This window comes from Spermophilus citellus (assembly GCF_964194105.1).
Source record: "Spermophilus citellus genome assembly, chromosome: 11".
Classification (NCBI taxonomy): Eukaryota; Metazoa; Chordata; class Mammalia; order Rodentia; family Sciuridae; genus Spermophilus; species Spermophilus citellus.
The window spans coordinates 103,855,804-103,871,209 of record NC_138192.1 but is presented as its reverse complement, the minus strand read 5'-3'; the positions used below and the strand labels follow the sequence as shown (position 1 = coordinate 103,871,209).

Sequence of the window (15,406 nt, the reverse complement as noted above, 5' to 3'; positions counted from 1 at the left end):
TTAGATAAGTATTTAAAGTCTAAATAGTAAATTTTCACATGGTGTTTTATACATGAACCCCTTTTCTGTGCATTCTAGTAAAAAGGGTAAGCTAATTTCTACTGGTGTTTCATGAAGGTAAACCCAGGCATGTCAACCAAAAACAAACAGCAACTGACAAGAAGGAACCAGTATTTTCATGCTTATACAGTATTCACTGTCCTATAACCTTCCTTCTAAACTAGTAAGCTAAATCTTTGTTTAATGATAAACACATTGTTTCTCTTGTGATTTTTAAATACAGATGAATAAAAAGCAGTTTCTGTTTAAGGATCCTAATTTAAATCAGATCAGTTGCCTCTATAAGATGTAAAGAAATGAAAAATTTCCAAATGCTTGTTAAGGTCAGAGTTTTTCATACGTAATAATTTTTTAATTTCTTTGAATGAAAAGCAACAATCCTAAGTAAATATGAAAAACAAAATTGTGAATTTTTTAATAACTAGAAGAGTTCATGTGTAAGGGTGATTTTAAGATACAAGATTACTGGGGCTGGGGATGTGGCTCAAGCAGTAGCGCGCTCGCCTGGAGTGCGTGCGGCCCAGGTTCGATCCTCAGCACCACATACAAAGATGTTGTGTCTGCCGATAACTGAAAAATAAATATTGAAATTCTCTCTCTCTCCTCTCTCTCTCACTCTCTCTTTAAACAAAAAAAAAAAAAGATACAAGATTACTTACTATAAGTTGCTCTTCCTTTTCCCCAGTCTCTTTAATTATTATTTCAATCTCCTGATTCAATCCTTCCACACTATTCCGGAACCGGGAACCTGTTGATTTGGTGATAGGAATTACTGGAATAAGGGCACTCTTTGGAACAGGAGCCTTAAGAAAATGAGGTAGAGAAGAAAAGAGTTAAGTTTAACATTACCTTTTAATTCTCTAGATTGAATATACTTCCTGTTAACATAATTAAAAAACAAATCAAAGTTACAGGCCTAACAAAAAGTGAGTTACCAGACCTGCTTCTTAGTTACACATGAAACGTAATTTATGCCAAAGTCCAAGACAATCAAGGTAGAATTTTAGAAATCTATTCACATCCATGATAAACTGGAAAGGAAATTGGATAAAGGAAAATATTACAAGAATGACAATCTCAGAAATTCTTTCATGACTGTAACAGAGTTCAGATTTCAGTTCAGATAACTTTAAGTACTATGATGATCTATATTTCAGGAAAGAAATAAGAAGTAGTTATTATAAAAGAAAAAAAAAATTGATTGGAAAATCAACAACTTCCAAACTATAGCAGCAAGACTGTAAAACTGAAAATAACTTCCCTATGAAATTTAATCATTTGTAGCTTTTTTGGGATGATTTTTAATGTGTTTTGTTCAAAAGATGATACATTTTTCTTCTTTTCCAAAGCCTATATCTAATTTTTAAAAATTAAAATGTTTTCATTATCACAGCATTACTTCTCAAAAGAAACATAATTACATAATTATAGGATATTATTTGGTTTACTGATAAGATACTCAAAGTAAAATATGAAACAAACATTATGGAGTTATCTGCCAAAGTTTTGCCACAGTATGTTAGAAGTTCATCTTACACACTGTCCTGCTATCTCCTAAAGAAAGGGAACTAATCCATCCTTCAAATAGGAAAGTTTCTTTGAAAAATCTCTTTCAGGGAAGCTAAAGGAGACAAAGATTAACAGGGCCTCTAGTAAATTATCACTAGTTTCATTCAATGGACAACTTTGTTATCTGATTCAGAACTCAGTATTGAGTCTATTTTTCTTAAGTTTTACTCTCATTCACCGTTAAAATTAATAGTGATAACAACAACAGAACAACACAATAAGAATACTTGTAACTCACAGAAAATTTGTGAGAAAAAAGTCAAGGAGTACAGGGGATGTAACTGTGGTAGAGCATTTGCCTGGCAAACACAAGAATCTGGGTTCAATCACCAGTACTATTTAAAAAAAAAAAAAAAAAAGTAGGCCACAGGGAAACTGTCCTCTGAAGCACACCTCTTGGTGCTGGGTTAATACTTGGCCCTCATCTGCAAGGTGGGACACAGCAACCAACCTTGTGATTTGTTTTTGTTCTGTGGTGCTCAGGTTCAAATCCAGGGCATTGCACATGCTAGACAAGTGCTCTACCAGCCTACCTCATAGTTTTGAGGATGAAATGAGGGGACACCTAGCACTGTGCCTGGCCTGTAATGGGATGGATGCTCAGTAAAAAGCAGCTCCAATTTTAACTTTTTATTTTCCCTATTACATATTTTTTTCTTAAATAATGTTGTCTTTTCACATTTTTTTCCAAGTCTCACTTATTGACTTCTACATATGGTGTCTAACTCATCTTTCCCTTTTTTCCCCCTCATTATACTCTTAAGCTTCTCATATTTATTCCTTTTTACTTCCATCTCCTTTTTCACTTCCCTCTTCCACTCTCAGCATACACTACCAAAGGAAAGAACATGGAAAAGTTTACATGTTCTGTTTCTCAAGAAAATTTATAAAATTAAAATATGTTTGCTAGGTGTGGTGGCACATGCCCAGCAGCTTGGGAGGCTGAGGTAGGTGGATCGCAAGTTCAAAGTCAGCCTCAGCAACTTAGTGAGACCCTAAGCAACTTAGCAAGATACCGTCTTAAAATAAAATATTAAGAAAAGGGCTAGTGATGTAGCCCAATGGTTAAGCATCCCTCGGTTCACTCCCTGGTACCAGGGGAAAACAAGAAGGTTCAACTCCTTTATCTTTGAGCCATATTCTACCATGCAGATCTTTGATTCACTTTAAATAATTTCCAAAATGATTTTTTGAGAAAAAGGCTAGCCATATCCATAGATCTATTATCTTGGCCTATTTTATTCTGATTATGTGTCCTGATTATATCCCCTTCAGCTTTCTTAAGTGGTGACAACTCTACATCCATCTTGGCCAGTGGCTAAATCACAATCAGTGTCACAGGTCAAGTACTGGTGGAAAATAAAACTTTTAACACACTCTCCAAATTTACAAGACTTTAAATTTATAATATAACCTGGAGTTAGTTAAACTACAAATTTCAAGTACACAGAGTAATCTGCAAGGTAAGACCACTTATAAGACTTTTAGAAGATGAATGATAGAATTATTTTGCAAATTTACCAACAGAAAACTATAAAGCTAACACTCAATGTAGTTCTTACATTTCTTTTGTTTGTCTCTTTCCTCAAACCAAAATAAAAATACTATGGATTGGAGGAAAAACACACACCTAATTTCTTAACATTCACTCTTCCTCCTATTGGAATTAAGCCTTACATACCCGGATGCTTTGCCAAACATAGCGTTAAAGAACACTCTTCCTTTATTTCCTAATGTTTATTTAATAAAAAATCAATATATGTACAACAGACCATATACATATTTCATATTTCATACAGAAAAAATATTATCCCCACAAATACTGGAAACAAGCTATATGTTGGTAGAGAAACATTTGGTGTAAAAAACAGGAGAGATTTTCAGGACTTTGATCCATAACGTAAGCAGAACAGAAAAATATTTTTATTCCTTACACTTCTATCTGCATTGTATGAAAATGCATTTTTTTACCAAACTATAAACACTAGGCTTATTTTTTCTTAACTTTTGCTAAGCTTCATAGATTAAAAAAGATCTCATTCCTTTAATTTATACATTGTTAGGCATAAGTAATGGTAAAATTTTTAAACAATTATCAGTCAGTTGCCTACTCTGTATCACAAATGGTGACTCACACTGCATTAGCTAACACCATGTCACTAATACAATATGAACAAAAGTGAAGACAGTGAGAATCCTTACCTCATTCCTAATTTTAGTAGGTTTGTTTCTAATGTTACCCATTAAATATTGTTTGTGTATATTTTAAGAAAGTATTCCTTAATTTTTATGTTCTTGAGCATTCTTCTTTTTACTGATGGTACTGAGGATTGAACCCAGGGCTTCATACATGCTAGGCAAATGCTCCACACTAAGCAACAGCCTCCCAGCTCCTTTGAGAACTTTTAACATAAATGGGTGTTAAATTTTCCAGAAAATTATTTAGCATAAATCACATAATTTTTTAATCTAGGAAAATTTTAAAGCAGGTATAATCAAATAATCTACAAGGCTATTAAAATGTCTAGCCTTGAAGCAATATGACATCCATGTGAAATTTTCCCAACATGAACAAGCTATAAAAAGCCACTGGCAAGGTAACAGAATGTTCCATACCTATAAATCAATTAACAGTAGAGAACAGAGGCTGAGTTGTAGCTCAGTGATAGGGTGCTTGCCTAGCACATGTGAGGCACTGGGTTCAACTCTCAGCACCGCATAAAAATAAATAAAATAAAGGTATTGTGCCTATTTATAACAGGTACCAAAACCAATTATTTTAGATTTAGTATAGTTGATCTTTTATACTTCTTTCCTGATATGAATGGTATCAACCACTAAAGGTACATATTGATTTTTGCTCTATGAGCTATAAAATGAGCTGTACACAATAGTGATACAAAGGGCCCACTACATACTAGAATTCAAAACTACATACATACACATGTGTATTTAAATGTACATATAAATAAAAGAAAGTAACATAACAGAAGTAATATTTACTCTAGAGTATTGATCATAATCAAAATTAAATAATTTAAAATTCATTATCAACTATTGGTGGGTGGGGCACACCTGAAATCCCAGTGGTTTGGAAGACTGAGGCAAGAGGATCACAAGTTCAAGGACAGCCTCAGTCTCAAAATTAAAAAAAAAAAAAAAGGAATGGGGGTACCTGGAGATGAGGCTCAGTGGTTAAGTGCCCTGAGTTCAATCCCCGGTAGCCCACCCACAAAAAAACCCAACAACATTGTTTTAAAAAACTCAACAATATTACCTAAATGCTAACTTTAATGTTAACAAGGAAAATGGTTTTATAAAGATTGATATTTACATTTTAAAACAAGTAACACTTATCAAAGACTTAATATGTGCCAGGCACTGTTCCAAGCATTTTATACACATTATTTGCTTTTATAAAAGCTCTGTAAAATGCTTCTACTACCATCCACATCTAAACATTTTTTAAAAATTAGGCTCTGAGAAGGTAACATGGAGTCATGGAATTGGGGCTGAACTTAAGGTTCTATCAAACTATAAATAACCACAAATACTGAAAACAGTCATCTATATTCTATGAAACTATATGTTATTTTTCACTTTTACCTTCTTAAATTTGCCAAATTCTCTTAAGGGTACTTTCCTATCCTGTGATAATCATAAATTCTCTAATGAATCTTTACTAACCTTAGATAATTAATAAAAATATTTTCCAAGGTAGTGTAAATATTTTTTTCTTGACAAATTTCCCATTTCCCTTAAAGATGACCTCATTTCCACCGACAAGTTATAAGCAAGAAAAAAGGAAAATCAGTACTGTGATAAGTAAGTTGTTCTGATTCAAGTCTGAAAGTTATCCTTAAAAAAAAAAATTATCTTAAGACATGACACCAAAAGTAATTCCCATTACTGAGCATCACCCAAAGTAGTTTGCACACACACACAAACACACACACGCACACACACACACACCACACACCCCACAATTTAACTCTGTGAAAGACACTAAGAAAATGGAAAGACAAGTGAGACTGGGAGAAAATATATGCAATTCACTCAGCAAAGGACTTTTATCCAGACTATATAAACTTAGTGATAAGAAAACAGGTACATGAATTTTAAAATGGGCAAAAGATTTGAACAGACACTTCACCAAACAGAATATACAGATGGGGGGAAAATGAAAAAAATATTCACTAGGGTAACACAAATTAAAATCACAAAGAGATGTTCTTCAACACAAGGTTTCAACTTTGGCAATCTATGGTACATCCACGTGATGGAATACTACTAGGTAACAGAAACAACTCAGATAAACCAAGTTCACTACTGCTGGGTGTAAAAAGACGGTCTTAAAAGATTACATTATGCATGATTCCATTTATGTGACATTTTCAAAATGGCAAGACTAGAGTGAAGGGCAGATCAGTAGAGGTTAGGGATGGAAGAAGTGTGACTACAGAGGGGCAACATGAGGGAATGTTTTTGCTTGATTGATTGGTGGTGATAGTATAGTCCACACACATTAAAATTCACAGAACTGAGCTGGGCACTGTTGCAATCCCAGCAACTTGGGAGGCTGAGCCAAGAGGATCGCAAGTTTAAGTAAGGTCATAATAATTTAGTGAGACTCTTGTTTCAAAACTTAAAAAAATAAAGAGGACTGAGGCTATAGCTCAGTGGTAAAATATCCTTGAGTTCAATCCCCAGTACTTTATTCAAAAAAATTTCTCAGAACTGTACCAACCAAAAATTGTTAATTTTACCTTAATTGAAAAAATAAAGGAAAAAGTTGACAGGATTATACTATCATAACTTGTCTGCCTTAATATTGTATCTTTAGGAATCTGCCTATAGTTATTTGCTGAAGGACATAATAAAAAGTGGCAAATTTTTTTTTTCAAAAAGCAGCTCACAAATGACTTAGGTACACTTCAACTGTCAGATATAGTCCTTACAGATGAGCACAACTGAATGTCAACCAGTCTTAGCTACTATCTTTTAGAGTTCCTGTTTTTTCACTCTTTCCATTTTAAGGCTCATAGCCAGTAACTTCCTCACTTCCCATAAGCCCTATCAGTACTGGTTTATCCTATGACAGAACTGGTGATATAATAAGATGAGACAAAAAGAGAAAGGCAAGTAGCAAATGCTACCCCTCTACACTACTCTTCTCCTAATTATCGGTGCACTCTACTCTCCTCCTGCTTCCTCACTGCCAGGTCCTCTCTCCTATTTTTAACTTCAGTGAATTATATACAAGAGTCACTGAGATTGTTTATTCCCCATCAGTCTTTCATATCCCTAAGGACAGTCACTGACACATGGTAGGAAAACTTTTTCATCTTTTCTCATCATCTTGTTTCCTTTCCAATGGAAATAAAATTCTGACTTATAGTCTAACAAAGGCTCTAAGCATTCCCAATTGAATATATGTACTTTCTTCAGGGATAAGGCACTGGGACAGTGATGCTAACACTCTATTTTGGTTCTTGGTGGGTCAAGGAAGGGAGTAAACCTTTCTCAAATTAGTAGTATTAGAAAATGGAAAAGGAAATAACGAAGTGGTAGGGAAAAAGAAACCTATACCTTTCTAGTTAGGAGTGGAAAGTATCTTACAATGATTCTGTCATGCAGTCATCTCATCTGTGCCTGGGCTCTTCCTGTGCCAGAAGAGCAGGAAGCAGACTGAAAAAGAGCTCAGGAGTTATTAGTACACATAATACAAACAGAATTTTTATTTTTCACACTGATTGATGGTGCTCAGTTCTAAACTCTTCTTATTTTTTTTTTTTTTTGAGAGAGAGAGAGGGGGGGGAGGGAGGGAGGGAGGGGGAGAGAATTTTAATATTTATTTTTTAGTTTTTGGTAGATACAACATCTTTGTTTGTATGTGGTGCTGAGGATCGAACTCAGGCCCCACACATGCCAGGCAAGCACGCTACTGCTTGAGCCACATCCCCAGCCCAAAATTCCTCTTCTTATTATCATGACAAAAATAAGATCTTGCATCAGGCGGTATAAGGTATGTATTTATTTTATAACTGTTAAATCACAGAAACAGACAAAGAAGAGATGTATTAGGAAGCCTATTTAGTGCAGAAAGCTTACGGACTTTCTGGTTATCACACTGAGAAATCACATACACAGGAACCTGCCAGTGTAGTAACCAGTATTTCACACATCTGGTTAGTTTGCTGATATTTTCTACTGCAATTCAAGGTAGCAAAAGAAATCACACTCCACACATTCTAAAGTTTTTCTCAAATATAATATATGTATCACCAACTACTTGTCAATCATTTAATTTGTTTAAAGCAAAGGAAAGAAAGGAAGGAAAAAGAGGGAGTGTGGAAGGCAGGCAGGAAGGCATGAGCAAGCCATTTCTGTAAAGCCAACACACCACTTTAGGTTAAGTAAAACAAAGGTTTAACTATAACTTATTAATTAGCAATAGTTATATAATTAAATTAAAACTGATCCAGTTAGAGGTCTGGAAAAGATTTTCCACATTAAACATATTAATGCTATTTCAAGAAATAGAAGGTAATATTCCTTTAATTCCAATCCTTAGATAAACTACATTCTAAACTATCTAAAAATACAAAAATGATTATACTTAAAATTTTACCTTTCATTTTAAGGGCTCCTTAATGGATTTAGTAGCAAAATTTTATATTTTTTTGTACTGGGGAATTGAACCAGAGGAGCTACATCCCCAGCCCCTGCATTTTTTTTTTTTTTTTTTTTTTTTTGTACCAGGGATTGAACTCAGAGGCACTCTACCACTGAGCCACAACCCAGCCCTTTTTTTGTATTTTATTTAGAGACAAGCTTTCACTGAGTTGTTCAGTGCCTTGCCATTGCTGAGGCTGGCTTTGAACTCGTGACCCTCCTGCTTCAGCCTCCGGAGCCACTGGAATTACAGATGTGTGCCCCAGTCCCATTTTTATTTTGAAACACTATTTTGCTAAATTGCTTAGGGACTTTCAAAGTAATTGACACTGGCCTTAAACTTGGAATCCTCCTGTCTCAGCCTCTCAAATCATTGGGATTACAAGCATGTACCACAACTCTTGACTAAAATTTGTGTTTCTAAATATACATCAGTTTTATTGTGTGCATGTACAAATATGTAATAACAAATCCCACCATTATGTACAACTATGATGCATCAATAAAAATTTTAAAAAGCTTCCTAAATTTTAAAAAATTAAATATAAATTAGTATGTCCAAACATTCGTGGGTTATCAGATTAACTAAGGGCTCATCTTTGAACAGCTCCAGAAATTATAAAAGTTGTTCACTGTGCTAAGGTAAAAAATCTCTCAACAGATCTGTACTTTGAAAGTCTCAAGAACAAGTACTTCATTTTCCTAGTTTATGATTTTCTCCTTAAAGCAAAACCATCAGCCAGGCGTGGTGGCACTTACTTATAATCTCAGTAGCTTAGGAGTCTGAGGCAGGAGGATCACAAATTCAAAGACAGCCCCAGCTATTTAGTGAGCCCTAAGCAACTTAGCAAGACCCTCTCTCTAAACAAAATATTTTAAAAAGGGCTGGGGATGTGGCTCAGTGGTTAAGTGCCCTTGGTTCAATCCCTTGTATGGGGGGGGGGGAAGGCACCAGCAGACTCCAATCAATTACAAAGTTTCTAATTAGAAAGACAACCATTTTCAAAATACATTTTCATTTACACTCTCCACATTTCTATATACTTTATATTCTGTATAAAAACTAAGAATTAGTCAACACTAACTCTCCTAAAGTCAATCTACATTGTAACTTAAATGTCTGTTGCATTGTTTCCAAGTATGGGAATAATATCTACAGTACAACACACAGTTGAGTCAGGAAAGACAGGAAGAATATCTATTGAAGCACCAGCTGGGTAGGGGAGAGAAACAGCTAAAATTTGAAGGATAAAAATCTGCCTTGTAGGCGTGGTGATGCAGGTCTATAATCCCTAAGCCAGAGGCTTAGGCAGGAGGATCACAAGATCAAGGGCAGTCTCAGAAACTTAGAGAGACCGTGAGTCAAAATAAAAAATAAAAAGGGCTGAGGATGTAGCTCAGTGGTAAAACACCCTTGGGTTCAATCCCTAGTGCAAAAAAAAAAAAAAAAAAAAAAAAAAAAAGCCTTCATAAGCAGGAAAAAGATCTGTTAAGTAATTCAACAGAAATTCATGAGAGATAAATGAACTGGAATCCCTAATAAAACCAAAGAGAGATGAAAATTGATGTTTAGAATGATTAATTTAAAAAAATATATCTAAAAAAAGGCATTCCTGTCCTAGGGGCTTCTAGTCCAGGGGCTCCAGGTGCTCTTGATTCTTCCTTTCCTGTCTCTATTTATTTCTATCTTCCTGGATCATTATCTCTCATCTGGTTCCACACTTTTAAGTTCTTAAGTTACAGCTATATTCTATAATAAGGTCATAGCAGGGGGCTGGGGATGTGGCTCAAGTGGTAGCGCGCTCGCCTGGCATGCGTGTGGCCCGGGTTCGATCCTCAGCACCACATACCAACAAAGATGTTGTGTCCGCCGAGAACTAAAAAATAAATATTAAAAATTCTCTCTCTCCTCTCTCACTCTCTCTTTAAAAAAAAAAAATTAAAAAAAAAGGTCATAGCAGAACTTTCTATTGGTTTCCAACTGATCAAATCTTAAAATCCAATCACATATCTTGGGCTAGCATACAAAGATTCTAGTGCACAGCAACAATTTTCATTTTTTAAAGATATTTTTCAGTTGTCAATGGATCTTTATTTTGTTTATCTATATGCAGTGCTGAGAATCGAACCCAGTGCCTCACACATGCCAGGCAGTGTGCTACCGCTAAGCCCCAGCCCCAGGCCCTTTTTATAGTTTTTAAATAAGCATCTGAATACTTTTTTAAGAGCTTTAAAAAGTTTAATAAGAAGCTGGGGCTCAATTGGTAGAGCATTTGCCTTGCATGTGTGAGGCACTGGGTTCAATCCTCAGCACCACGTAAATACTAGTAAATAAAATAAAGGCATAAAAAAAGTTTAATAAGAAACTGGCAGGGAAACCAACTGATCTGTTCACTTCTTTTACATTAAGGTGTTGCCTAAAATGGCCTAACATACTGAGCAAGAAGTATGTGCTGAGAACTGCCAAGTTTATATTTTTATCTCATTTAGTCATCAGGACAACACAATGAACAGATAATATTATTATGCAGCAAATCTGAGGAACTGCATACCTCTAGCAAGCAGCAAGACTTAGATTTTAAGCTCAATGGTTTGATCTTGGAGCAATGTATACAATCTTTACACTGTTAAATGACCTTTTAGTTTACCTTTGATATTCCTTTTAAGAATACAATTTAAACATTTCTATGCAATTATATTTTACATATTTATTATTTATCTGAATTCTTTTGTTGGTAAATTTTTTAATAATAGTTTTATGTATAAAATAAAAACAATTTACAATCCCATTCATTTACGTATTTAAAGTGTACAATGAGAGCTGGGAATATAGCTCAGGGGTAGAAAATATGTCTAGCACTCACAAGGCTTTGGGTTCCATCCATGACACTTCAAAACAAACCCACCACCAAAATTTCCCACCCCCCAAAAACAAAAAAATAAAGTGCTTGACTATTTTTTAAAAAAATGTTTATTGAATAGAGTTGTGCAACTATTACTATAGTCAATCTCCAAATCACATCAAAAGAAACCCCTTACCCATTAGTAGTCATTCCCATTTGTCCCCCAAATTTTCCAGTCCAAAGCAATCACCAATGAACCCTTTGCCACTGCATGTTTGCCTATTCTCCTAATCTGGAATTTCCTTAAGATTTCCTTTTGTGTCTGGCTTCTTTCACTAAGCATGTTTGCAAAGTTAATTCATGTTGTAGCATATATTGACACTCCATTTTTCTATGACTAAATAATATTTCATATTTCACTATTTGAATACATCATATTTTATTTACTAATTTTCAGCTGATGAACATTTGTTTCTAAATGTGAGCTATTATGAACTATGCTGCATAAAATAATGTTTATTATTCAAAAATATTTCTTTGCACTGTATAAATTTTTATGTGGATGAACATGTTTTCAATTCTTTTGACTGCACACCTACAAGAGGAAATGCTGGGTCATATGGAAATTCTATGTTTAGTCTTTTGAGGAACTGCTACAATTTCTTCCAAAGCAAATGCATCATTTTACATTTTTTTAATATATAATTTTTTGGTTGTTGATGGACCTTTATTTCATTTATTTATTTATATGCAGTGCTGAGAATCGAACCCAGTGCCTCACACATTAGGTAAGTGCTCTACCACTGAACCACAACCCCAGCCCCTCATTTTACATTTTTAACAGTTAAAATATGAGGATTCCACTTTCTCTATATCCTCTTTAATACGTTAATACCTATCTTTTTCTGGGAACTGGGGTTTGAACTCAGGGCCTCATGCATGTTAGGCAAGCACTCTACCACTGAGCTCTATCTTTGGCCCTTTTTTTTAAACTTTATTTTTGAGGCAGGGTCTTGCTAAATTGCCCAGGCTGATCTGAACTTTGTGATCCTCCTGTCTCAGCCTCCTAACTCGCCAGGATTTCAGGTGTAAGTCAGCATGCCTGGCATTATCTGTCTTTTAAATTACAGCCATCCTAGTGGGTATCAAGTGGTACCTCATCCCAGCAGCTCAAGAGTCTGAGACAGGAGGATTGCAAGTTCAAAGCCAGCCTCAGCAAAAGCGAGGTGCTAAGCACCTCAGTGAGATCCTGTCTCTAAAACAAATCCCCAAACAAAACAAAACAAAACAGGGCCAGGGATGTGGCTCAATGGTTGATTGCGGACTTCCCCCACCCCCACTCCGTCCCCCAAAAAGTGATATCTCACTGGAATTTTGAACTGCATTTCCCTGTTGCCAAATTATATTGAACACCTTTTTCACATGCTTATTGACTGTGTATCTTCCTTGGTGAACTCTCTGTTTGGATATTTTCTCCATTTTTAAATTGGATTGTTTGTCTTTTTATTATTGAGTTGCAATAGTTCTTTATATATTCTAGATAACACTTCTTTATTAGAAAAATGATTTGTAAATATTTCCCCCTGTCTTTTCATTTTCTTTTTGATGTTCTTTGAGGCACAAAAAAGTTTTCAATGAAGGTCAATATTATGGTTTGGATGTGAGGTGTTCCCTAAAACCTCCTGCTAATGCAGGAATATTTAAGGTGAAATGATTAGAACACGAGAACTGTGACTTGACCAGTCCATTCTAGTTTGAATGGACTAACTGGGTGGTAACTAAGCAGATGTGGCATGGCTGGAGGAGGAAGGCCATTGGGGACATGACCTGGAAAGGTGCATCTTCCCTCTGGCCCCTTCCTCCCTATTTCACTACCTGTTCCCCCTTCCCCTTCTCTCTGCTTCCTGACCCTGCCATGAGCTGACAGTTCTTCTCCTTCCTCCATGATGTTGCTGCCACTTCACCATGGGTCCAGAGCAGTATAGTTGGCCATCTATGGACTGACACCTCTGAAACTTTCATTCCCAAATAAACTTTCCATTCTCTTAGTCATTCTTGTTGGGTGTTTTTGACCACAGCGATGAAAATGTTGACTAAGACAACCAATTTATCTACTTTTTCTTTACTTACTTGTGCTTTTGGTGTCATACCTAAGAAACCATTGCTTAATCCAACATCACAAACATTTTTGCTTGTTTTCTTCTAAGAGCTTTTAGTTTTAGCTCTTACATTTAGGTCTTTGATCTATTTTGAGTTACTTTTGTAACTGGTATTGAGGTAGATATTTAAAATCGTACGTAAAGGCTAGAACTGGTCTCCTATTCTCAAAATTCTGAGGTCTGAATGTGTAGCTCAGAATCCCAATTCCAGCTCATGTGATCTTGGACAAGATACCCGATCTCTCTTGGCATTGATATTCTAGTCTGTAAACTAGAGATACAATCCAAAAGATGAGACTTAAATACCTACACTACATACAAGCACTGAATAGAGTGCTTGCCATTCAGTAGGCAGTTCAACAGAGTTCAACTATTTTTTATCACCTTCTAAATATCACTTAAGTTCATCTGTTTTCACTAGTTTCAAAATTTCTACCTTACTTGAGGTCACCATCATTTCTTACTTGGATTACTGTCCTATTCTTAAATGGTTTCCTCACCTCTAAACTTATCCTTCTGCAAATTCACTCTTTACTCTGAACCCATAATGACCATTATAAAATGCATATTTGATCATGTGTCCGTCTTCTATATTTCAAAAAATGATCTGCTGGTGCCCCAAAGATGAAGTCCCAATGTGTTAACAACTAGGACATGAAGCCTTTTAGGTTTGGCTGCTATTTACTTCTTCAACTTCATCTTTTACTACTACCCCTAACCAGGACCAAGACTACTTCTAGTTTTAGAACACTGGCTAATTCCTACTTATCTTTCAGGAATCAGCTAGACAACACTTTCTCTGAGAAGCCATTCTCAGTCCACTCTAAACCCTATTAACACACAATCTTCTAATTAACTATTTCCTTATCTCTCTCCAATGAGATTTGATGAGGACGTGACAGTATTTCTTTATCTCTATATTCCCTAATGAGTACTACAGTACCAGTCATAAGATAAATATTTAATAAATGCAGGGTGAATGGATGAATGGTCTTGAAAGTACACATTAGTCTACGCTTTTCCACTAGAAAGAAAATCTACTAAAACAAAGCCATATCTATAACTCAATTGAAAATTTTTTCATGTTTATAGTTTGAGAGGTTTAATTAAACATGAATACCAGGTGTCATAATTATCGAAATGCATATGTGTCCTATTTGTGGTAAGAGGTCAAGATGCTTGATGTGTCAAGTGTGCAAAATTCAAGGTAGATAAATTTATTTTTCAAGTTGCTCTATTTTCTACGTTTTACTTTTTCTGCAAAGGCATGTTTTTGAATTAACATGTATTTCTTGTATGCTTTAATATCACTTATTAATAAAAAAATTCAAGTTTCAAGAAAAAAGTTTTGGACAGTTTTACTATTAAGAAATTATTAACTATAGTGAAACTTAATTCACTTAAAAACTTATTAACTCCTATTAACACCCCTTAATTCAATGAAATTTCATCTTAATCTTTACTTGGAGTAAAAATATAGACTGGTTTGCTTTACCTTTCTGAAATACATACAAGTTATTTTTGGATGAATTAGAGGGAGGGGAAGGATGGATCTGTGAAACCATCTAAGTCTTCAGTCTTTTGAGGGTGAAGAGGTGTGGTTTTTAATTAATATTCCAATTTTGATAATAATTAGTCAATATAAATTTTTCACATATTTTGAAAAGTTTACATTTCTGCTTCTTCAGAAATAAACCCAGTTTGTATAGGTTTTTAAATGTGTTAATGTCTAATTATGTGTGTTTATCTCCCCAGTACTAGGGATTGAACCCAAGGGAGCTCTACCACTGAGCTATATCCTCATCCCTTTTTATTTTGAGACAGATTTTTTTCACCAAGTTGCCCAGGCTGGTCTCAAACTTATGACTCTTCTGTTTTTGCCTCCCAAGTAGCTGGGATTTTGTGTCCCCAGTCCCAGCTTAAAATATCTTTTTATTTAATTTAATTTTTTTTTTTTAGTTGTAGATGAACAAAATACCTTTATTTTATTTATTTATTTATTTTTAAGTGGTGCTGAGAATTGAACCCAGTGCCTCACACATGCTAGATAATCGGTCTGCTACTGAGCCACTCCCCCAGCCCCTTAAAATATCTTATATA

General features: G+C 35.0%; 1 protein-coding gene across 1 annotated transcript in view; it reads right to left on the bottom strand.

Moving 5' to 3' along the window:
* Positions 1 to 15,406, bottom strand: part of FAM117B (family with sequence similarity 117 member B) — a 114,438-nt gene that overhangs the window by 11,023 nt on the left and 88,009 nt on the right. Inside the window, exon 5 of the mRNA XM_081261583.1 lies at positions 720 to 863. Within this exon, the coding sequence (XP_081117709.1) occupies positions 720 to 863 (144 nt within the window). The remainder of the gene's footprint in view (positions 1 to 719; positions 864 to 15,406) is intronic.